The sequence below is a fragment of the Miniopterus natalensis genome, chromosome 4 (genome assembly GCF_054644295.1).
Source record: "Miniopterus natalensis isolate mMinNat1 chromosome 4, mMinNat1.hap1, whole genome shotgun sequence".
Lineage (NCBI taxonomy): Eukaryota > Metazoa > Chordata > Mammalia > Chiroptera > Miniopteridae > Miniopterus > Miniopterus natalensis.
The window spans coordinates 57,759,972-57,785,446 of NC_142084.1; the positions used below are offsets into that span (position 1 = coordinate 57,759,972).

General features: G+C 45.4%; 1 protein-coding gene, 1 long non-coding RNA gene and 1 pseudogene across 2 annotated transcripts; 1 reads left to right on the forward strand and 2 right to left on the reverse strand.

Annotated features, from left to right (window-relative positions):
• The first annotated feature begins 228 nt into the window (after positions 1-228).
• Positions 229-4,292, forward strand: LOC107527506 (uncharacterized). Its single transcript, XR_001602272.2, has 4 exons — positions 229-322; positions 2,175-2,286; positions 2,633-2,708; positions 3,067-4,292. It is a non-coding gene; the product is annotated as an uncharacterized LOC107527506 (long non-coding RNA).
• Positions 4,293-5,356: 1,064 nt separating this feature from the next.
• Positions 5,357-24,494, reverse strand: NEIL2 (nei like DNA glycosylase 2). Its single transcript, XM_087816560.1, has 5 exons — positions 24,439-24,494; positions 22,514-22,653; positions 16,413-16,765; positions 8,375-8,571; positions 5,357-6,422 (listed from the first exon to the last, which is right to left on the reverse strand). Exons 2-5 carry the CDS (start codon positions 22,649-22,651, stop codon positions 6,109-6,111), a joined length of 1,002 nt encoding a protein of 333 aa, XP_087672686.1. The 5' UTR covers positions 22,652-22,653; positions 24,439-24,494; the 3' UTR covers positions 5,357-6,108.
• Positions 10,362-16,158, reverse strand: LOC107527503 (citrate synthase, mitochondrial pseudogene; annotated as a pseudogene).
• Positions 24,495-25,475: the final 981 nt, after the last annotated feature.

Genomic DNA, 25,475 nt, shown 5'->3' on the forward strand with positions numbered 1-25,475 from the left:
CAAGGATTAGGCGGGGCGGGTAGCGGCCCGCGAGGTGGGCTGACAAGCGCTGATTTGGCCAGGGCCGTTCGCACCAGGAAGACGCCGGCCAATCGGCGGCAGGACCAGCCTGGCGCGATAAGTACGCCTCAGAAGCTGATTGGAGGTTGAGAAAGAGGCAGGCGAGCGGGATTGGTGCTCCTACTGGGGGCCGGCCTTTGTTTTCCGCCTCCAGCCTCCGCTCGGCTCCGGGCGCGAGTGCAGAGGTTCACCCCCGCCGGGGCGTTTGGCCAGAGCTCAGCGGAGACGCGCGGAGCGGGCAGGAGTCCGCCACCGTCTGTCAGTAAGGCCTCCACGTGTTTCGTTTTGTATGTCCTGCTGGCCAGATTGGCTCTTCCCTGACGCGTTGCGGTCGCGGTCGCGCCCGACTGCCCAACATTTAAAAGGCCGGCGGGCCCACCACCAAGTTGTCGGGTCTTTATTGCCAACAACACACAAACAAGGCAAAAGCTTGGCCAACTCACCTGCGACACAAAACCTCGCCCAGTACCTTTCATCTGCCTCCCACACCGCATGCAGCCCAGCGGTAGAACTCCCGTTTGTCCGGCTTCACAACCCGCAAGGCGCTTTCACTTCTCTCTGGGTGATGCCAGTCATTCCTCTAGAATTTCAGCTACTCTCTTCCAAATTTTTTGAAGCGTTCCCAAGGCCTGTACAACGGGGATGTGCAAATCTGTATCTCCATCCTAGGTCTCTCACACCCCCTGAAACCACTCGCTAGGGCAGTCCCCCTACCCTCCAATTTTCTGAACACAACAACCAGGATCCTTTTAAACTTTGTCAGATCAGATCACTGCCTAAAACCTGTGGACGAAAGGGAGCCACATACCAAACCTGACTAGCTCAGGGAAAGCCTGCCTGGCTGCCTTATAGGATGGTCTGAAATTAAAAATTTTTAACTTAAAGCAGTTCATGGTGGGTAGTCGTGTCCCAGGCTAGAATCTTTCCCAATGAAGGTCAATTTTCACCTTAATTAAGCCTATTGCCTTTTTGCATCCATGATAACATACCTTAGGAATGTGAAAGTAATTTCCCTTTTCCAGACCCCTCAACACACAGGTATCAACAGAGCAAAGACCACAAACCCCCCTCATTGTTATTGTTGACTGTTAACTATCCTGCACCCACCTATGTAAAAGATATGTATGTCTATCATTTTATTTTTTATCCAATCCCAGAGGATTCCTCACTTTACTTTCCCCCACCTCCCTAATCTATCACCAGTGGATTTCATGTAACCTACTACGTTTTCTTTTTTGACTGCAATGTATAAAATAAGGTGCAAAACTGCCATTCTCTGGAGCATAATCTCAATCCACTGAGATTTTGTTTCCCAGCAAATGTCAGCAGTTTGGCTCAAATAAACTCAAAAATTCTCTACAGGTTTGCATGATTAGCCCTCCACCCCTATTACCTTTGGTATCCAACTTTTACTTCTCTACTTCTCTTCGCCCTTGGAGGCCTTTGTGTAACTCCACTCCACTCTCCCTGCAATATTTCCCCCTCCCCCCTGATGTTCAATTGGCTAATTCCTTCACCTCTTTCAAGTCTTTGCTGAAATCTCACCTTCTCATCCAGGCCCACCCTGATCATCCTATAACCATTACTGCTGATCCTCCATCCTACTCTACTATTTTCCCATAATATTTATCACATTCTAATTTAATTATGTTTACTGGCTATTTTCCCTTGCTAGAATGTAAGCTCAATGATGACACACCTTTGTTTTGCTTATTAGCTCACCCCCAAGCATCTAGAATCATGCCTGGCAAGTACTAGGTGCACAATGAAGACTTGCTGAATCGAGCTGTGTCTAGGACACCTCCTCTTTGATGTCCCCCAAACTCTGCAAACTTAACATGTCCATAACTGAAACCTCTGTCCCACTGAATCTACTTCTCCTGTGAATGGCACTAACAGCCTCCCAGTTGTCAATTACACAATCCAGACATCATCCCTAACTCCTTTCTCTCCCTCCACATCTTTGAAATTATTCATCAAATCCTATGGACTCCAAGAAACAAACATCTCTTGTCTTAATCTCTCCTCTCTGCCCCATTTTGGTGTAAGCCCCATCTTTTTTCACAAACATTTTTTTTTAATCCTCACTCGATATTTTCTCCATTGCTTTTCAGAGAGAGTGGAAGCGAGAAAAGGAAAGAGAAAAACATCAATGTGAGAGAGACACATCAATTGGTTGCCTCCTGCACACATCCCAACGGGCTGGGGATTGAGCCTGCAACCGAGGTACGTGCCCTTGGCTGGAATCGAACCCCGGACCCTTCAGTCCACAGGCCACCGCCCTAACTACTGAGCAAACCCAGCAAGAGCTCTCCCAAACTATTTTGAGGACTTCCCATCTCCCTCCACCTGTCCCCATGTGGCACCTAGAGTAATTTATCTAAAACATACACTTGATTATGTTACTCTCTTGCCAGCAACCCTTCAATTTTAAGTTCCTCAAAGAAAATGTCTTTTAAGATAAAATCAAGGATTCTGGAATAGAATAAACTCCCTCCTCATTCGGCACCTATATGCCCCTTTTTGTTGTTTTTAATGCTCACCCAAGGATATTTTTTCCATTGCTTTTCAGAGAGCGTGGAAGAGAGAGATCGATTGGTTGCCTCCCGCACACACCGACTGGGCCAGGGATGGAGCCTGCAACCAAGGTACGTGCCCTTGACCAGAATTGAACCTGAGACCCTTCAGTCCAAGGGCCAGTGCTCTACCCACTGAGCAAACTGACTAGGGCTGCGTGCCCTTTTTTGGGTTTTAGTTTCCTATCTAGTCACTTCACTACTTTCAAACCCTGATCCAGCCCTGGCAGCATTTCCATTTCCCAGAGGAAACAGTACTTTATGCCCCTGGTCTTGGCCAAAGTAATTCATCAGCTTGGATTGTCCATCCTTTCTCTTCACCATTTCAAGTGTTGGTTACTGCCATGCCTTCATTATAGCTCAGGTGGAATCCTCTGCTTCAGGAATCCTTTTCTGAAGCTCACTGGCCTCTCCTTGATCTCTTCTTTAGGTTGAACAAACATCCACTCAACACTGACAATGGGACATTGTAAATAAAGACGACGGAGGTGACATTCTACCCCAAAGAGCTTCCAGTCCAGAGGAAGACAATGAGACATAGTTGGAGCCTAATCTAGCTCATGCAGTCTCACCTACATGTCCAACTGAAGACTGCATGTACAAATGGACAACAATCAGACCCCTGACAGTAACAGCACTCTAACCCACAACCTCTGCAGCAACTGGCCTGGAATGGTCAGGATTTGATCAAGGACTTCTCTATTTTTTGCCCCCACTTCCAACACAGGACCAACCACAGAAAGCCAAATATGCTCCCCAAACCAATCACACAAGACTACTAGTTAGCCTGCTCCCAGCTTCCCCACACGGACTTCTGCAATCCAAGCACACCTGATGACTTTCCCTTTTTTTCGCTCTAAAGTTTTCCCACTTCCCTGCCTGCCTCTGAGTTGTGCCAAATGCAAGTAATGGTGGCTGATGCCCTTGCTATATAGCAAGCTGATTAAAGAGCATCATTTGTTTGTTCTGATTGAGGTGATCTTTATTTCCACAAACCCCAGCGCTTCGATCACGCCCAGTAGTTATTCTCATCCTAAGCTTTATGTATTCTAATTATCTGTCTGATTCTTCACCTCACCATGAACCCCTCAAGGTCAGAGACCAGGTCTAAACGTAACATCTGGCACAGTGCCTGACAGCAGCAAGTCTCCACTACCTTTTGCTGAGTAACTGCTTGAAGTCAGGACTGTGCTGGAACTTTCGCTTGCCCTCCCTACCTTCACACAGCACTTATTTCATAACCTACCAAAACCCTCTTCACACTTTGTAACACGCGCACCTATTAGTGTAGGGGTTTTCTTGTCTTCCTTATCCTTGTATTCCCAAACCTGGCATTTAGGAGGCATTTAAGAAATACTTATTGAATAGCTAAGGCCACTGAAACCTAACATTAAATTCCAAGCTTTTCACAGTGTCAATTATCTGGAGACTTAATCTCGTAAGTAAATCATTCCCTTGGAAAGTGCTGAGTACAAATAGCACCTCTCCCCTCACTTCTAAGTGAAACCTGGACTCATCCTCTCTCAATCCCTCATCTACAGTTCTGCCAAGAAAAAGCATATCCACCAGGCACATGGACAAGAGGAGTAACTCCCACTGTTTTCCCATGCCTGCTGTTTCTGTACCACCATTACCTCTTTTCTCTCATTCAGTCCACTTACCCACCCCCCTTCCCTTCCTCCTTTCAGAACAAACTTGGCATTTTCTGCTGAGAGCCTCCTGCCATGATGAATTACATCTTGAGAGGCATGGTAGATGGGGTTTCTGCTGGTTAATGTTTCTGCTTCCCCATTTCTTCCATGCAGAACCCAGCTTGTGTAGTTCTGATGGTGCCAACAACTCATACAACTCAACTAGTGGCTACTCTGTGGGATGTACACCCGTAGTGTCAGCCAGGACTTGACAGTCAACACCTGTGACCCAGCTGTCCAAGCTGGAGAGAGAGTGATCTACAGTGTGTGGGTAATAAGTGTGCACCCTTGGCCCTTTTTAACAGTGTGACCTCAAGCAAGTTCCCAGCCTATCTAGACTTCTGTTTCCTCATCTATAAATTAAACAGTAAGAATGAATACCTATCTTCGTGGATCTTTTGGGTTTGCAGATTATATAAGAACTAGGCTAAGTGCTTCATATGCTAAGCATGTATATATGAACTATTATACAGGTTATAGGTCTGCCATAAAGTGGCTTTCCTCACTGTTGTCAACTCTTAATTCCTAAGACAGATGAGAGAAAAGGAAAGCCAGAAATATCAGCCACTGTTTTTAATTTCACTCATGCCAGAGTGAAATTACTATCTTCTACATGCCAGAGTCTGGGGCAGTAGAAATGAATCTCATCTCTGCTTTGCCAGATCTCTTGCCACTGCAGTAGCCTGAGGGGCAGAAGAGCAGGGAGGGGTACCCCCATCCCCAGTCCCTGCCCTGCTTCCCCCCCCTTTTACTAAATTTCTTGGGTGACACTGGTTAACAAAATTATATACGTTTCAGGTGCACAATTCCACAACACATCATCTGTACACTGTATTGTGTGTTCACCACCCCAAGTCAAGTCTTCTTCCATCATCATGCATCACCCCTAAACCTTCCTCCACCTTCCCCTACTCCCTGCCGTACTCCTTTTAAGTGGCTCCATCAGGCCACCTCAACAAGTCCTATGCAGCCATTTTCACAAAGAACCCAGTTATTTACATTTTAAGAACCATTCCTGCAAAATAAAGATGACAAAAAATATCAGAGAGCTTTATTTTCATATCCTAGTTTCTTCCAGCTGTTGCTAACACCTTTACATAGTGTCTCCACAGTTCTTGATACCTACTGGTTCCACATAACAACGGTCACAAATATATCACCTTAGGAGAAAACAAGTAGCTTTTTTCTACAGCCCATTGGGGACACCAGAAAGGTGGCCAGCTCCCTGGTCCCCCACCTCCCCCTGCCCCTTCTCCTTGTGTTTCCATCCCTCAGAAAGGACCCAGGCAGGAGGCTGAATCTGAGCACAGGCCTCATGCTACTCCTTCCTCATCCCCGGATCCCTCCAGGGGAACGAAGACAGACAGTTCCTGTTCCTGTTTCTCAAATGGAGGGCGTTAAAACCAACCGAAGTTTCAAAAACCAAACAAAACCAAACAGAGCAATGCTGGGGCACAGCTATTTTCCATAGACTTATATTTTCATTATCCCACTGTCATTCCAGGAGGCTTTTCCTTTAACCGTCATCATAACTTTTCTCACCTTTCATAATGTCAGAGTTGGATAGGAAGAATTAACCAATACTTGAAAAAAAATAATCTAACCCTGTGAAAACTCTGCCTTAGACATACTTCAGTGAGATGAATAACAACACGACTGATATCCTCCTGACCCACCCTCCTCTCTAATTCCTGCCTCTAGTCCCAGTCCCTGCCCACACCCCTTCCTGACTCTCAGGCATCACGCTCCCTTGAAGGACAAGGTTCTGTGAAGACAGGGCCTCAGGAAGGCTGGACTTGCTCTGGCTTGTCGGGTGGCAGCCTGGGTTGGCACTGTGGGCACCACCAGGTGAGCCTCTGGAAGCCACCTGGAGGCCCAAAGGCCTCCTTCATGACCTGGTGCCCAGCAGGGCACTGCTCTTTCTGGTAGATCTGTGTGTGATTCTGTCTGCCCTGGAACTTGCCCTGAAGCCAGTCTGTACTGAACTCCACCACGTGATCCACGAGGATCTCCAGTTGCTGAGGACTGAGGAGTGAACCAAGAGAAAGGGGATGGATCCCAGCTCTGTACAAGGCTTCATTCTTAATGATGTTCCCTGAAAGAAAGCAGGAGAAGTCAAGGGAAGAATAAAGGACAGTGTCTTCTATAATGAAACCAGTCCACAAAGTTAATAAAGCAAACTGAAGCTGGTGTGATGGCAGCAGGGGAGAGGCCGAGGAAGACGGAGAGCCAGCTCTGCCTTGGAAGTCTCAGAATCCCCGAGTCGATTTCCCTGTCTATTAAATGGATTTGGTAATAGTCACTTTTAAGGTTTTTGTGGAGATGAAAAGAGATAAAATTCATGCACGGCCCACGGTATAGCAAAGTGGTTATCAAAACAGGCTCTGGAAACCTGACTACCTGGATTTAATCCCAGCTCATCCAGATTCTAGCTGTGTGACCCTGGCAAATTTCTCAGCTTCTTTAGGCTTCAGTTTCCTTATCTGTAAAATGGGAATGTTACCTAGTTTTTGTGAGCAGTAAAGTGAGAATTCACACAAACACAAATGCTAAGCACAGTGACTGGTACGTATTCTATTAGCTGTTATTGTTTAAAATGTCAAGCATAATGCCTAAAATACAAAAAGTGTTTAGGAGGTATTATTTTATTATTTTTCTACTCCTGACTCATTCCCTGTGAAGCCAGCCTTGATCCCTCCTCCCAGAGTCAATAATCCTATTCATAATGTTCCAACAAACCACTTTCTTTAATCTCTACTAGGCATTTATTTCAGTCTCAAGTTACAGTGAACTAAGTCTATGCTTTCTGAGCTGGTGAACAATAATATCCTTAAGCTGCAAAGTTTGGGCTTGGCAGAAGGCAAGTATTCAGCACGTGTGGAGTACATGGATGAATAAAATCACTGCCTTTTCTAAGAGCTTCATAATCACACTCATGGCTACACACAAAATTTCCCTCTAAAAGTCACTGGCAGACTACCTGGATTCCTGTCTCAACTATACCAGCTTACTAGCTTTAATTTCTTCATATGAACGAAGGGAACACTAGTAAATAACTATCCTACAGAATAGCAATAAGGATGAAGCCATGTGCCTGGCATGTTAAAGTCACTTGAAAAATGTTGGCTAGTATTACTATTGTTCATAATAATGATTTGTTAGTAGAGCATTGGCTCTTATTATATATATATACCCTAAAAGCCACTTCTGGAAGACCCTTTGCTCCTCAAGGTACAGGGATACTCATGGTCCTAACATAAAAATGCAAGGCAACTGTCTGGTCCCCCCTCATGAGGTGGGCTGTACCTGCAGCAGAAAAAATGATGCCTTGGGTGGGAGGTGACTCTGTCATCACCAGCTCACCCTATTGCCTCAGCAGCCAATCACAGGTACCTCACTGAGGGAAATAATCCACCTAATTAGCTCCCCAATTTTCGAATAGCCCAGCTAACTAGCCATCCTAGTTTTTAGACTGTTCAACTCTTCCCTCTCCCTCAAAATGCTCAGTTTCATTGCTTAGGAAACCTGAACAGAGAGTAGGAACCTGCTTCTTCACTTATGTCTTATAAGATCCTAATGCAGACCTGAGACATCTCTGCTTTGACCAGCAGGCATCTCCATCTGCTGGTGAGCAGCCCCCATCGGCAAATGCACTGCTCTCCATTAGCAAATTACATGGCTTTGGGTTCCTAACAGATACCCACCAAGCACCTCCTGTGTCCCAGGCACAGAGCTAGGCAGTGGAGGATTCGAGGACAGAGGAGACAAGACCCTACCCTTTAGGTCACACGCTAATGTAGCTGTCGGGCAGGCTACCACTGATGACAGAATTAGGACATCAATTCTGAAGCTAGCAAAGAAGTTAGAAACTGCCTCATCTAACTGCCTCAGTTTGAAAATGAAGGAAGTGAAGCCAAAGAGAGTAAGTGATCACCTCAAGACTAGCAGTACTCACACCTGAGGTGGGTCTCAGTTTTGTGCTTCCCAGATGAGTGACTTTTCTATTAAATAACTCTGTGGGGCTCAACCCTTACCCATGAGTCATACCTAAGCCTGAAAAGTATCTTTGGTCCAACAGTGTATAGCAGACAGGCTGCTCCTGGCCCAGAGCTTCCAAGGCTTGTCCTCGATGGAACTTTTCAGACAAGATGTCAGAGGTGGGTTTGACCACTGGGGAAGAGCTCCAAGACATCTGACAATTATAAAATGCCAGGAAGCCGCCACCACCAAAATGCAGGACCAACCTGGAAAGAAAGAAAAGATCATAAGCATATAGAGTGACCGCAATGTGGTCAGGTCACATGTCCATACAGCTGCCACCCACTGTCAGGATTAATATGGGGAAGCTAAGGTCCCAAAAGAGAAAAGGGATGGCTCTGCTAGAATCATAAAAATTTCAGGGCTAAATGGAGTAATTAAAAGAAAAAGAAAAAAATATATATATATATTAATTTTTCTGATCATAAAAACACATGTTTACTGAAGACAACTTGGGAGGTACAGAAAAGTCTAAAGCTCAGGAGCTGTGGCTACCTGCACAAAAACAGGACTTAGAAAGGAAGACAGAAGCTAAAGAGGGACCACTCCCAGTTTCAGGCAAGATTTACTGAGAAAGACATACCCAAATATACCCCCATGGGTTTCCTCAACCCCAAGGACAGAAGAGAAATCTTATGAACTTTGATAAAGAAATACTGGGTTACTCTGTAAGGGAAGACAGTTGGGCTGGAATTGGACTCCATATGCAATTCACGCATCTGACCTAGGTGATATTCTTCTGTGAAAGTAAAAGGGTGATGTCAGAGGAACAGGAACTCGAAAAACATCTATGTATAGTATCTGATGTGATAGATTAAATCAGCAAAGATCTCAAAACAGGGAGAGATGGAAAGGTTTGGACATAATGTGCAGTGTTAGGTTTTGCTATATTTATTGTGAGACCTAAAATGGATTATGATAGTGCAACTGAAGTTGCACACAAGTGTTAGGAAAGCAGTTTTGAAACAAAAGATACCTATATATCAATGTTTTTAATATTAGTTTTGTTGTGTTTTGTTAATAAAAACATTTCTTTTGCATTTTATACAGAATAACTTGAAATCTGCATCATGACCTGACAAGTTACCCAGGTGTTTATAGTCAGTGTGTCCATCTGAACAGTGTGGTGCTGGGGATTAGGGATCCACACAAACACAAGCAGTTGTGAGGGAGGAAGGGGGCGCGGCAGTACATTTCAATCCTTTCTTAAGGAAAAGGCAGTAGAGCGTTCTGAGTCGCTGAAAACCTGTGCAGAAGGCGCTTCTAAAACAAACACTATAATGTGAGCTCTTAGGGAAAGGGCAGGATAAGGACCTTGATAAATAAAGTGGTATTTTCTTGGCAGGGGATGAGATGGGAGGCTTACTATTTTTAATACCCTCAGCCCTAGGACCTGATATTCAAAGGAGACCATTTCAAAGCTAAATAATTTCCCTGCTAGTACCCCTGGGACCAGACCATGAAGATATCATGATGGTCATTCCCAAGAATGTCCCTATTCCATGGCCCACAGCATACTAAAGTAAAGGGCGGAGAAGGTCAGAGGGAGATGGCTAAAAAGCCTAGTTCATGTTAAGCACTGATAAAGCCAAATGACTGGGAAAGACCCTGTCAGACAGTGGTTTCTACAACCTGCTGAAAGGTCTCTAGTAGGGACCAAGAAGGGAAGGTCCAGAGCATGCTCAGCTTGAGGCACAGCACACAAAGAAAATCTCAAAGGAGGGATTAAAGTAGTGGGGACCAGAACACTCCCAAATCTTAATTTTTATGGAATAATTTTAAAAGAAGTAAAAATCAAACACTAGGTGCCAGTAACAATGAATGCCATGGCCTTTATGGTCACCTGGAAGCATAAAAAAATGCCCAAAGTTGCCTGCCAGGCATGGCTCAGCAGTTGAGTATCAACCTAGGATCCAGGAGATCATGGTTTGATTCCCGGTCAGGGCACATGCCGGGGTTGCGGGCTCGATCCCCAGTGGGGGGTATGCAGGAGGCAGCCGACCAATGACTCTCTCATCATTGATGCTTCTCTCTCTCTCCCCCTCTCCCTTCCTTCCCCTCTCTGAAATCGATAAAGATATATTTAAAAGAAAAAAATGCCCAAAGCATGTCCAGCTAACGAGGAAGTGCCTGTGCACGTGGGAGAGGGCAACAGGGCTTGGTAGAGCTGATAATCCAACAGGTTTCCTATGGAAACAGAAGGGGCACACTCCTGGTTTCCTGGCCTATTGAGGGCTGGGCAAAGTAGAACCGAAAGCTCAGGAGTGACTGCAGATTCTCTTCAATCAGCTTTGGCCCAGGGAAAGAGGAGCCAGATTCTCACTCTAGAGATGGGGGGTGCAGATCTAACCCACACCACATGCATTGTCCTGGTCATCCTACAGTTGATGGGCAACTCATACCGGGCACAGGAAAGGAGCTGGTTAGGGGAAAAGGGGTCACGTTTCATCTTTTTAACTCTTAATTTAAACTTATTATCAGTGCCTCAGATACAATTTAATCTTAAGTCTTTAAAAGCTCCCTGAAACAAAACTATACATTTTTTAGAGCTCCCTCACTTCTGGTAGTTAGTTTCCCTCGAGTCTCCAGTTTTGCCAACTTAAGAGTCCAGAAACTTCATCAGATCATCCGCGCTTATGGACTTGGGTGTCTCTAGAGGGAAGCCTTAGGCTCGGCTCCACATGAGCTGTGCCAGCACACCCAATGCTCGTGACACCCCAAACAGGACTGTGTAATAATTCACCTCTGTCATGTCAGCACCCACTGCAAGCATCTACACTGGGCCAAGGGTTCTTAACCTTGACTTGCTCTAAGAGGACACTGGGCACAATCTTGTACAGCTGAGCAACCAGCTTAAACATGTGGTCACGATGCAGGTGTTTCAGAGCAAACTCACTGACACGTATATAGTGGATCAGTCTTCCTTAGTACTGCACGGCCATAACCTAGGACAACCCCATCCTGAGTTGTGTTCCAGATGTAGTTTGGTAACTTCTCATTTGATATCTTTGCCAACTTCCTCCTGTAGTTGTGTCAGCCAAACAAGCACTTCCTGATTTGCTAGTCTGCGTAGGGGCTGTGCTAGGCCTTTCACGGCTGCTGCAAAGGACAGGTAAGGGTCTAAAAGAGCACTGCCCACCAAGTGGCTGGTGTGGGCACTTACACTGCCACCTTCATGGTCACTGTGGATGGTGAGGTAAAAGCGCATGAGCTCAGTAAACTGAGCCTAATATGTTGGTGAAACTGTGGGATGTGGGGCCAGGCCTGCTTAGAGTCAACAGCCCCAGTACTGCTGCCCTCCGGGTAGATTCCAATACGTCTCTGTGGCAACACAAGGTAGCTTTGCAATCAGAGCTACCCAGTCTTCATAAATCAACTCCCAGGACTTGGTTCTACTGATACCCTCTGTATATGCTTGGGCAGTTACTTTCACTGTTAAGTGCTGCAACGGCTGCACTGAGCTGAGACATGGGGTGTAGATTGGTGGGAGTGTTGTCCAGCATGGTGATGACATGGGAACACAGAGCTGCCCTCTTTGCCCACTCTTTTGAGAGCCATGATACCTATTCCTCTGCTGGGATTGGCCCAGTCACCAACAGCCAAAATAGGCCCTGCGACAGGGATTGTTCCCTTAGCTTTGGGCAGCAGTTTCTGGCATTCAGGGATACTGTAGTCTCAGAAAAGGAGGCCCTCATCAGGATCAAGAACTGATGTTTTGCATCCTTCATGCCTCTCATGCCACCATACATCGTGTCCACAGTGATTTGGCCCACCACGGTCTTGCCATGTTGCTGCCTGAGGGTCTTAACACTAGCCTGCTCCTAGGAATCAAGACAGGCAATATGTCTTTCAAATGCATGCCCTGCAGAAAGAACAAGACAGGATGCATTCTTGGCTCAATGAGCCAGGTAGCAGCAGTGATTAAGGAGGGAGAACTCGGGGATCTGGTGGGAAGGGAGGGTGGGGAGAGAGATGTGGCAGGAACGGGAGCAGCCACTGGGTGGAACAGGTTCTAAATTAGTTCATTCATATATTATTAACCACATAATATAGTTAATTAACAATCTGAAACTAAAATTCTAAACTATCTCAGCAAATGCAAGAGATGGGGTAGATGTGACAGAAAAGTAGTGAAACAGAAATATGTTAAAGGTCTCACCTCAAAGGGATGAAGGAGACTGACCAAAAAACCAGTTTCAATAATAAGGGAGAAGAGTTATTAATTTAATGCTATTTTAAAAATTTGACGGTTAATTGTCAAATGTAATTGAAAAATAAATTAAAAAAAATTTTTTTAGAAAGATGGCGGTGGACTGAGTGGAAGCTACACTGACACTCTCCTGGGACCAAACTGGAATTACAATTAAAATATAGAAAAACCATCCTGAATAATCAACTGTAACTAAAGATGAGCTGGAGAGCACCCTCCTAACCAAGGAGGAAAAGTGGAGACCGCATAGAGACTGGTAAGAAACACGTAGGCGTGGGAAGGCTAGCTGGGCTCCCACAGGCAGCAGGGGAAGGTCAGGAGGGATATCTCAGCTGTGGGGGGTTCCCACTGGGGACTCTGGGGCCTAAATCCCAGCCTGGGCTTCCCAGCCCAGAGCACCAGAACTGAGAAAGGTGCCCACATAACATCTGGCTGTGAAAAGCAACAGGGTTTGTCTGCCAGGGAGACAGCTGGAAATGCAGGCACCCTCTTAAAAGGGCCAACACAAAGTTTCATGTGCAGCTACTTACCTTGGGCTCCAGCAGAGGGAGAGCAGAATGGACTGGAGCTATGTGAGGAAAATCTAGGGTTGTGGGCTCTGGAGATAGAGCTCAGAGGACACCCCTCTGGATTCATGTGCTGAGTTATTCCCCCATACTGCAGAGGCAGACATTTACATTCCAAGCAGCTTTTGCCTGAGGGGGAAGCAACTGCCCCACCCTGCTGGAAAACCTTTCGCCCTACCCATAGAGTTTCTACAGCCTGAGGCTCATTAAGAGACTGATAACAATCAAGCATCTCAGACTACAAGGGCATGAAATTAGAAATCAACTACAGTAAAAACACTCAAAAACATTCAAACACATGGAGGCTAAATAGCATCTTATTAAACATTGAATGGGTTACCAATAAGCTCAAGAAAGAAATCAAAAACTTCCTGGAAACAAATGAAAATGAACACACAACAACCCAAAATCCATGGGATACAGCAAAAGCAGTCCTAAGAGCAACATTCATAGCACTACAGGCCTACCTCAAAAAGCAAGAAAAATGTTTAGTAAACTATCTAAACCTACAACTTAAAGAATTATACAGCTCCCCTGCGAAGCCGTCCAGACCAGGGCTTTTGTTTGCTGGGAGGTTTTTTATTGCTGCTTTGATTTCATCAGTTGTTATTAGCCTATTCATGTTTTCTGATTCTTCCTGATTCAGTTTTACATGATCTCACTCAAATGTGGAATCTAATAAACAAAACAGACTGAGGAAAAAAAGATTCAGAGACACTGAAGCATGGATCAGACCGATGAATCTCAGTGGGAAGGTGGGGGTGGGGGAGTGGGTAGGGAAAGATTAATCAAAGAACTCATATGCATATATACATAACCCAGGGACATAGACAATAGTGTGGTGGAGGCCTGGGGGGGCAGATGCGGGGTGCAGGGGATCAATGGGGGGAAAAAGGGGATATCTGTAACACTTTCAACAATAAAGATCAATTTAAAAAATAAAAATAAAATTTTTTTAATTTGATGGTTATTAACTCAGAAAAAAATATAGGTAAAATTTAAAGATAAAATTAGTATCAACAGAGTGACGATAAATAGCAATACTTCCAAATTAACAGGGCAAATAAGTAGAAAAGAAATGATAAATCCAACAAATGAAAAGGAATTAAGGTATAATAAAATGGCAAATGAAAGAAAATCCAAATACTACAGTTATCCCATTTCAAAAAACATACCTACAACTAACTGAGAAAAGACCAAGGATTGGCACTATTAACAGAGTAGCATTATTAACATCAAGAAAAGCAGAATTCAAGACCAAAGGCAAAGAAAGGGTATGTTATTTATAATGAAGCTGTAAAGAACCTATGAGAGTCAGGGACCCCGATGCTGAGGACCACAAGGCAGCAAAACACACAAACAAAAATGCTTAGAAAGACAAGGAGAAACTTTATAAAACCATGACTACCCTGCGGGGCATGAACACTCCTCTTCCCAATTTTGCATACTAAGTAAACAAAAAATAAGAAGGACAGAGAGAAGTTATCAAAGCCATAACCTGTTCTTAACATTTACAGAATGTTTTACTTTCAATGCGCATATGCTCTTCATTTATGTACATAAAGTATAAGCAAAGGTCAGTTATGTGTTCAGCTGCAAATCTCAATGCCAAAAGGAGAAAATGTAGAAGCTTTGGTCATAATACTGATCATAATCCAATAAAAATTACAACAAAACCATGACTTCAAACACTGAATCATGTAGACAATTAGGAAATACTCTTACATATAGTGTAAATAAAACTAATATTATTTATTTGAAAGACCAACAATGTACACAAAACTCTGGCAAGCCTAATTAAGAAAAATAGCAGTGGGGAGACAAAGTAATATATAAAACATGAAAAATGAGAAGGGAGACATAACTTGACAATATTTTAAAAGCAAGAGAATAATACGTGTTAACTCCGTGACAAATTTGAAAACCTAGGGGTGAACTTTGCTAGTGGAAGAGCATTGAAATTCCCCTAGGCTGGAGGCTATTTCAGAAATCAGCCCGGGAGCTGGCTTCAGGCAATGAGAGGTTTGCTGATGGTTTCTTAGAAAGCTCTCCTTGTCAACTGAATGTTTAGAAATGACCCTCTCTCTTCCTCTTTCCTCTTACTTTGTGTGGACATAAGGCCTGGAACTGCAGAGCTCTCGCAGCTGGTCTAAACCAACATGTGGGAAAGTGCAAAGACAGGAGAATCACAAGAACCTGAAGCCAAAAGCTGGGAACTGAATCAACGCCAAAGCCCACCCTCCCTCTGAACTTCCAATTCTGTGAACCAAAAAAATCTCCTTCCAATTTAAGCCAGCCGGAGTTATGTTTAGTCCAAAGATCCTACTGGCCCTTACATCATACCATAAATAAAGATTGCAGTTCTGAGCATAAAAAAATATGAGACTTTAGGAAATAGAAAAATAGTTTGACTTTTGGGTAGAAGAGGCCTTCTTTAGCAAAAGGGGTTAACTTAAGAGCTATCAAGAAAAATACTGACCCCATCCAGTGCTGGACTTATAAATGTCTCATCACTATGTTGCACAACAGAAACTAATACAATATTCTGTGTCAACTGTACTTGAAAAATAAAAAATTATTTAAAAAAATACTGACCACTGACTATACTGTCAAAGGACACAGACAGGAAACAATACTGGCACCACACATCACAAAGGCTAGCACGCACACACACACACACACACACACACACACACACACACACACACACAATATCCAAAAGCTCCTACAAAGGGATAAAAAGTACACAAGCAATCCAATGCCAGTAAGAATTCAGCAAAGTGAGCACTTTTCCAAGGCCATAAGAACGTTCAACCAGAAGAATGCTCATTCTCTTGGACCAGCAATGACTCCTCTGGGTATGTACAGTAAGGAAATAACCCTGAACATAGAGTTTTACACACTAAGGTAGTCTCAACATTAATAGATTAAAAACTGGGACAATTCTGTCCCTAAATTTAGAGTGCACTCATCAAGCCATCCAATGTTCTTCAGAGACCTCCACCCACCAGGACCATGTTTGTTGGGTAAGTTCTTTCCCTTTGCTAAGCTGACCCAGGATGTGATCATTCCTCTCTGGGTGCAGACCACAGTCTACTTTCTATGACAGGTAGACAGAAGTGTCTTCTCTCTCCTAGGAAGCACACTGCCGGAGAGCAGGTTGGACAGCCACCTGAGTGCGCCCAGAAAGTGTGCCACATCATGGGAGCCGTGTTGAACACTGCAGACCCTGCAGAGACACAGCCCATGGCTCACTTCACCATGCCATTACCTTGGAATGGGGTCCCTCCAGTCGCCCCTCTTGTTTGCTTTCTTTGCTCTGGAGAATTCATTCACCCAAATGCTGCCAAACAAACCAAAGCTGACCTGCAGCCACCTCTCAGCACCTCCTGCAGGGTCGTCTCCCCTCAAATACTCAGAACCAATGTCTCCACTGTGGACACGCTCCAGGGGCTGGGAGTACTGCTCTGAGATGTTCTGGCTGTCAGGACCCAAGGTCTGCTTTTGGTCTCCAGCCTCTTCCTTGCTCTCTCCTTTTCGTAGAGATTCTGGCAGTGGGTTGTTGCCAGGAGACCTGGTTTCTTCATCTGGATCAAATCTAAGGAATAATTTCTTTCCATGGACCTAGAAAAAAATGAACATGATCTAAGCTTTTGCTTATAGACATGTTTGTGTGCCCCCAAAATTCTTATGTTCAAAACATAACCTGCAATGGGATGGCATGTGGAGGTGTGCCTCTGGAAGGTGATTAGGTCATGAGGGTGGAGCCCTTATGAATAGGATTAGTGCCCTTATAAAGGAGACCCCAGAGAGTTCCCTTGTCCCTTCCACCATGTGAGATCACAGGGAGATGACCATCTCTGAGCCAGGAAGCTAAATCTGCCAGCACCTTGATCTTGAATTTCCAGCCTCCAGACCTGAGAAATAAGTTTCTGTATTTATAAGCCACTCAGTCTGAAATATTCTGTTATAGCAGTGCAAGCAGACTAAAAGAGGCTCATAGACCCAGAAGGGGAAAGACCAGAAGAGGTGTATGAGACCTTTATCCAAAGCAAATTTCTCCATTCTTGCCTCTTCCACGAGGCTTTCCCAGGATGAATCTTTTGAACTTGACTTTCGCTCTTTGCTCCAAGGGTGTGGGCATTTAGAGCATGTTCAAAGTGATCAGAATCAAGCAGGAATCAGATTGGCAATGAAATAGATCCATTCTAGGCAGAAGGGCCACCCTAGAATACCTGAGGGGAAATGCTCCAAATTTTTTCATGGATTAGCTAAGAAATGAATACAAATTGTCATCCTTGTATTCAGAGATTATTACTTGTTTTAGAAATAATCAGCACGTCCACCACTCACAGACTGACAGCAGATAGACAACACATTGTAAAATTCAGCACCACTCACTACACCCTAAAATTGGATTTGATAGAAGTAATGGCCACAAAAGAACTCAAAATAAAAACTATAATCAATAAAAACTGAATATTGACATAAAAACTGATCAGTGAACCAAACCATCAATATACAATGAATAAAGAAGAGTTCACCTCATCCCAGTGAAAACAATTTTAGTAAAAGAAAAGCAGAACAGGAAATGTGTGCCAAAGAACATTTCAGCCGCTTTGCTTTCTATTTTCATATTGCAGCCCTCGTATGTAATATGTATAGGGCCAGATTTCAGGATGAGCCTGTTCTGCATTACAACTGTAGGAGTTTTTTGAAATCCTCTCCCCAAAAGAAGGCATTCTTTACCTTCCAGAATAACTTATCTGTAAATCTGAACACAGCTACTTATTCCCACACATAAAGAGTGGGCCCAGCTGGGAGTGGCTCAGCGGCTGAGCATCGACCTAGGATCCAGGAGATTGAGGTTTGATTCCCGGTCAGGGCACATGCCGGGGTTGCGGGCTCGATCCCCAGTCGGGTGCATGCAGGAGGCAACTGATCAATAACAACTCTCTCATCATTGATGTTTCTATCTCTCTCTCTCCCTCTCCCTTCATTTCTCTGAAATCAATAAAGGTATATTAAAAAAAAAAAAAAAAAAAGTTTAACTGAGCTACATAAAAAAACTGAGCAAGAAATTAAGTGGGCACAAGAGAATTTGTTCCAGAAAATACTTTCTCAATGCAAATTCACCAGTGTTGACATAATGCTGGTGAAAATATCTGTCAAATGCCCTTCAGGGTCAAAACATTTACCAAGTCAAAAATGCTTCAGCCAGGATATCCTTGTATACTCTCCAACTATGGCAATTTCTACTGTCCCTCTTATTTACTTATTTTTTATTTTTATTTTTTTTTAGAGGGAGAGGGAGGAAGGAAGATGAAGAGAGAGAAACATCAATGTGAGAGTGAAACACTGATCGGCTGCTTCCTGCACACCCCCTACCAGGGATCAAGCCGCAACCCGGGCATGTGCCCTGACCAGGAACTGAACTGGCAACCGTTCGGTGTACAGGATGATGCCCAACCTAGCCACACCAGCCAGGTCACAATTCCTGTGACACTACAGTTACTTCAAATAACTGAGAGTTAACTGAGTTTATACAGCGTAGCAGGCAGTGTGCCAGGCTCTGAGGAGCACACAGACGAGCAAGTCTCTGCTCCTTCCCTCTAGGAGCTCAGCATTTAAAAGAAAGGAAATTCTGGCACATGGTAAAACATGGATAAATATTGAAAACATTATGCTCAGTGAAAGAAGCCAGTCACAGAAAACACATATACAATGTGCTTGATTCCATGTATGTAAAATGTCCAACAAAGGCAAAGCAATAGAGACAAAATAAATTAGTGGTTTCTTAGGGCTGGGGATGAAGGGCTGTGGTGAAATGCAGAGTGACTGCTAATGGACACCAGGTTTCTTTTTTGGATGATAAAAATATTCTAAAATTGATTGTGGTGAAGATGCTAAAAGTCACTAAATTGCACACTTTAAATGGATGAATTGTATGTTATGTGAATTTTATCTAAATAAAGCTGTTATATAGTTTTTTAAAATTGAAGGATTGGTTAAAAGTCTAAGATCCCTAGATCTCCCTCCCACCCCCTACCCAGCACCCCCAATGTCGATGTAAGAAATGTCCAAAACCGTATAGAATTTTTGTGAGAACTTGAGCCAAACTGACGACATATGCCGGGGAGCATATGTTCTCAAATGATCCTGGGAACAACGGTCTTGTAGCTTCTTCTATGCATCTGAAGTTAAGGATGGGATGTAAGAAAGATTACATGGAGGTAGGAAAAAGCAGGGGGGATTGCATTGAAGGAAAATTAATAAGATTATGAGCTTTCAAAAGTGTGTTAACCTAGATGCACAAACACAATGAACAGGGCTTGCTTAGGGCAAATATAAACCTTTAACTAAAAAGTTGTATGTGACACACAGAGAGATGACTATGTGAGGACAAAGGGAGGAGACAGCCATCTACAAGACAAGGGGAGAAGCCTCAGAAGAACCAACCCTAACCTCATCTTGTTCTCAACCAGAATGATGCGACAATAAACTGTTAAATAAAAAGTAATAATAAAAAAAGTTATATGCCTGGGGCATGACTACCCACCATGACCTGCCCAGTTAGGAATTTATGATCAGATTACCCTGTGAGGTTACTTTCCATAGATCTCCTTTTATTCACCCACAGAAACTAGGATGGAAACAGACAGCCATGAGGCCTCAGTATTTATCTCCGATGCGCCCTTTCTCAGGCAGCTCCTACAATGTGTACTCTGCAAAATGAGAGTATAAAATGAAAGAAAAGATGATTCTGGACCAGGTGTAGAGAGAATGCTGACTGCCTGTCTCCTCTTCCCTACTAACGAATCTACTGCTTTACAGAGATCTCAACACATTCAACTAAAAATCTATGCCTCCCAGATGGAGCAGTCAGTAAGATGTATGCAGGAGTGGTCAAATTGATTTCTAGAAAAGCTCTTTAAAACAGGCAAACCAGCTTCCAAGTCCTTTCTGCCCTTTCCCCTTTCCTTACTCTTTCTTCCTGCCTAGAATGGAGATGTAATGGTGGGAATTCTAGCTGCCATGTTATCATCATGAGGACGAGGGCTACACTTCAGCAAGAGGAGAATAGGAGCTTGGTCCCCAGTGGTCTCTGTAGCTCCCATACCACCCAGGACTGCCTCCTCTGGACTTTCCAGTATATAAAGGGGAAAACACCTCCTGACTTACATGAGCCACTCTTCTGAGTGTGTTATGAGTAATCAAGCACAGCTCCTGATACAAACTGGAAAGCTGACAAGTAGGACAGTGCAGTGGCATGTCAGAAAAAAGGACACAGTAGAGCCAATCTTTTCCCTGCCTCATTAATCCGCTTGCTCATTCCATCTCCACTGTCCTGTTTATAACTGTTCTCAAAACTGAAATGCCCCTTCCTTCCTTTTGATCCATCTAAATCTTCTATCCTTCAAGGTCCAACTCAAGTCCCACCTCTTCTTCTATGTCAAGACTCTCAGGTGTGCCTTAATCATATGCTCCCTTCCCCCCCATTTACTATGACCTAACAGTTTCACCTGTGTAGACATAGGTCTTACCTACCAAAAGTAAATTCTCAGCTCCTGAAGGCAGAGACCGACGAAGAGAGAGGTGCAGAGAAGGGAGCCCATTGATGAGCACTTACTGCCCATGTGCAGGGCAGTTCCCTAAGGCCACCTCCCTCAGGCTCCCCACACCACCAACTTCTGCCCTGGCTTACTGGAAAGCCAGCTCCCAGTTCCACCTCAAGGCTCCCTTGCCACATATCTTCTGTCCACTCAGACATTTGGTAAGCATTCTCTGCAAGCCAGCTCTGTGACAGGCACATGCTAAGTGTTGGGAACCCAGAGAGGAGGGGACATAATCCTGCCTCTGTAAACCTTGCAGGACTATCTGGACAAAATCCAAATGCTCTTGTGGGAAGAGCATGAACCTGAGGTCAGATGGCCTGCTCTCTTGCTAGCTATGTCAACTTGGGCTAACTGTTCCCCCTCTCTGAGCCCCCATCTCCATGCAGAAGCCATAAGAGAAGAGCTAGAAGATATTTCCCAGGTCTAACCAAGAATGGTTGTACAACCTGTGAGGTGTGTGTGTGAAGGGCAAGGTGGAAGAAAGCAAACTAGGATTTACTGAGCACCTATTATGTGCCAAGCATAAAGTATGTTTCATACAATTTTTACTGCTAAGTGATTTATCCCCATTTACAACCGCAGAAACTATTACTAAGATTAAGTAACTTCCATAAGAACACACAGCTAAGAAGCAACAGAGGTCATTTATTTCTTCTACAGCCAATTACCATATGCCTCCTAAGTGCCAGGCAGTGAGCTAAGTGCCAGGGATACAATATTGCTGAGGGCATGTCCCCTGCCCTAGTTATCTGTCTCCTCTCTCAAGAAGCAGGACAAATTCAGTTGTGAGGGTCAAACAGGAGGAAGCAGAGGGTGTCATGGAAGCACAGATAAGTCTCTCCTCCAGCCCAAGGGAGGCAGGGCAGGCTTCTCAGAGGATGTGAGGGCAAGGCTATATCCAGAAGAAGAATTACCATGGTAACATGAGCCAACAGGAATGGGGAAAGAGTTAAAAGGTAAAGGAAGGCTTGTTGGAACAGGGGAGTAGCATGTAAAAAGTCACTGGCAAGCCCAGCTGGTGTGATTCAGGGGTTGTGCATTGATCCATGATCCAGGAAATCATGGTTGGATTCTTGGTCAGGGCACATGCCCAGGTTGCGGGCTCCATCCCCAGTTGGGGGCGTGCAAGAGGCAGCCAATCAATCACTTTCTCTCATCATTGATGTTTCTATCTCTCTCTTCCTCTCTCTGAAATCAATAAAATCATATTAAGAAAAAAAAAAAAAAGTCATCAGCAAGAAGGGCTGTTAGAGAAGCTCCAGAACATTCAATATGATTGGAAGAGATCAGGGGCAGGATAAGAAGCGAAGTCGAGATGGAGGCATAAGTCGGACCTTGAGGGAACTCTGACTTACACTCACAGTAAAGGACAGTCAGGCTGGAAACTAGGTCAGAAGGCCATGCTCTTTCCTCACATCCTTGCTGGCCATATGGGGTTAAACACGGTTCCCAACAAAAAGTACACATCAGAGTCAGCTGGAGTGATCAGAATCACTCCAGACTCCCTGAATCTGGATCTCCAGCTTGTGTATGTATATTTTTTATAGTTACACAGGCCATTGTAATGCCCATGTCTGGCTGGAAAATAACAGACTGAAAGAGGCAGCGCTGCATGGAGTCCTAGCATGGTTGTCTTGGACTCAAGTGATGGCATGAAAGGTGACGAGATAAATTCTAGAGGAGGCACAGGATGTGCTGATGGAGTCAGCCCACCTGGTGAGGTATGAACAAGCCCACCAGAAGATGACAAACTCACCTGGGTGTCCTGGAGCCACAGGGACTGGAAGCTGGCAGGGTTTAGCTTCTTACTACTGCCCCCTGTCTTGACCACCTGCTGCCCCACAAAGGGGGAGACCAAATGGTGAAACTTCCTCACAGAAGGCCCTTCTGGCATCCCTGCAGGCAGAAATGATGTAGCTAGTTTCTCTCCAGCATCTCTGCTGGGTGTCAAGCTCCAAGCTTTCAAGCAGCAATTTTCCGCCACCAAGTTTAACTATATATATATATATATATGTATATATATATATATATATATATCTCCAAAAAGCTTGGGAGGAGGATCAGATAAAAAAAAATGAACCATCTGAGCCAGCTTCCCAGGAATGGTTTCCCTTTCCAACTCCTCTCACTTTGCTTTCTGTAGCAATGATTAAGCACCTACAGTGTGCTAGACATCATCTCAGGGCACCCTCTACTTTGATCCTGTGGCAGCCTGAACAGGAGCAGACCTTTGTTATTGTTTTCCTGCACTGTGACCCCTAGCTCACCTCCACACTTTCTGTCCTCCCCCTCCTCTCCCCAAAACCAATCCAACCCACTGCTGCTGATTTAGGAAAGAGATGGTCGCGGGAGAGAAGGCTGTAAGGGACACAAAGACACAGATGTGGATCCAGCCCTCCCAGGACCACCTCGCTAGTAAGGGCGCTGTGTACGTGACAACGGTGCAGAGCTCAGAATCAAGACAAGTGCAGGCACAGGGCCATGTTGGTTCAGAGCAGGGAGAGGTAACATCCAGCTTAACTACAAATATTTATCCCTGGCAAAGAGCTGGAGTTCCATTTTAACCCTGATGCAGGGTTATCTCTACATCTCTGCCTGCCCCAAATCACCCAAGTTCACTGAGAGCTTGTGTGTGAGGCATTCAGATGACTGAGTCTGAGTGGTCTGCATCCCAGCTTCTCAGACACAGGAGCCCCCCACCCTTACCCAGGGCCCACTACCTATCTGTTTCCTCACCTGCACAAGGCTCTATAAGCAATGATGAAAACCCAAAAAACTAAGTAGGCACCTGGCATGGTGGTAGCTATTGCATTTCAGCAATTCTAAAAACAATTTTTAAATCTCTGAAATGGGGATGCCTTACAATCTACAATCCATGTTTTCTCACAGTTTAATTAGCAGCATATTCAATAATGTGTATTTTAAATTTGATGGTGTTTTAGTCACTAAAATGTAGTAATATTCCCCTAAACAGACTTTCAAGAAACTCGACAGTCTGCAGGGACAAAACTGTTGGGCTGCAAGGAGACTTAACCTCAACCAGCTCTCTGTGCCCAGATCATTTCCAAAGAAGGAAGCTTCTGGAAAAGCCTCCCTCTGAAACGCACCTAATCCTTCAAGTATCTAGACACACGGCATGTTTCTTCTAGGTTTATTCAGGGAGATAGAAAACTGAGCAGCAAATTGCCTCTACCACAGCCTGAAAAGATGAGACGCGGAAGGGACGCAGATTTGCTGGGGAAACCATGCCCGCCCTCAAGCCCCCGCGCACGGCGGGCTAAGGGCTCGCCGCCGGCCTCTTTGTTAAGCAAATCACTCGCTCCCGCTGGGAGAGTCTAACACGGATGCTTTTCCCAACTTCCTCCGAGCGAACGGGGGTGAGAGGTGGGCGCAGAGAACAGACCGAAAGGCACTGGGAGCCCCCAGGGGAAAAGGCAGGGAGGCACAGTGGTAAGCAGCGCCCCCGAAGAAAGAAATTCGGCCGGAGGTGCGGGCTCCCCAGGGGACGCTCCTGCAATGATCGGTGAGTTTTCCCGCCGGTAACCAGGTAACGACAACGCGCGCGGGCGGCGGTGGAGCTCGGGAAGCCCCGCACCCAGCCGGGCACAGCCCGCGCACCTCCGGGGAGGGAGCCCCGCCGCCCTCGCCCCGCCGCCCGCCCGCGCGCGGCGCCGCACTCACCGGCTCCCGCCCGCACGCCGCCTCCGGCGCGGGGAGCGCTGGGCGCCTGCGGGTCTGCCCTGGGCGGGCGCGGCGAGCCCGGCTGTAGCCCAAGGTGGGGAAGAGGGTGCGGCGCGAGGGTCCCCACCGTGTGTAGGCCCGTGACTCAGCTTGGGGGGCGGGCGTACAACGGGACCCCACCCCCGAGTGTGCGCGGGAGGCGGGGCTATTGCGTCAGTGGGTGGGCGTGGGCGTGGGCTCGGTCCCGGGGCGGGGCGGGGCGGGGCGGGGCGGGGCGGGGCGGGGCGGGGCCGGGCCGGGCCCACCTCTGGTTGGGAGGGTACGAGGCTCCTGATCCCCTCGGGGTCCCGGAGGCCCCCCCACAGCGAAAGGTCGGGGGTAAAAAGTGGGTGTGGGAGGAGGGCCGTCAGAGCCTGAGATGAGCAGACGGTGGCGAAAAGCGAACTGCCTTTGGAACGTTTGTCTAACGAAGATAGACGAGTCTAGAGAAAAGCTGATTAAGCATCTGAACGGGACAACTTTGGGTGGTTCAGGCCAAGGCAAGACTTTATGTTGATTTTGCTCAGTTTCCAAGCCTAGTGACGTCCTTGTGGAAAGGAAGCAAGTTGTCAAGAAAGTCTCATGAAATTTTTAAAGGGTGGGATCTTTCACTTTATATAACTTGAATGTTATTATTTAAATTTTTACCATAAACAAATTTTGCCTTAAAGGTAATATTTGTACATACAACTTTTATTTTATTTCAAAGAATAAAAAGATAAAATAGTAGACTATTTAAAATAAGTAGCCCTAGCCAGCTTTGCTCAGTGGTTAGAGCGTCAGCCCTTGGACTGCAGGGTCCCTCCTGGGTTCCATTCTGGCCAAGGGCATGTGCCTGAGTTGCAGGTTTGATCCCTGGCCCTGGTTGGGGCTCATGCAGGAGGCAACCAATTGATGTGTTTCCCTCACATCAATGTTTCTCTCTCTCTCCCTTCCACTCTCTCTGAAAAGCAATGGAAAAAATATCCTCAGGTGAGGATTAACAAATATAATAATAA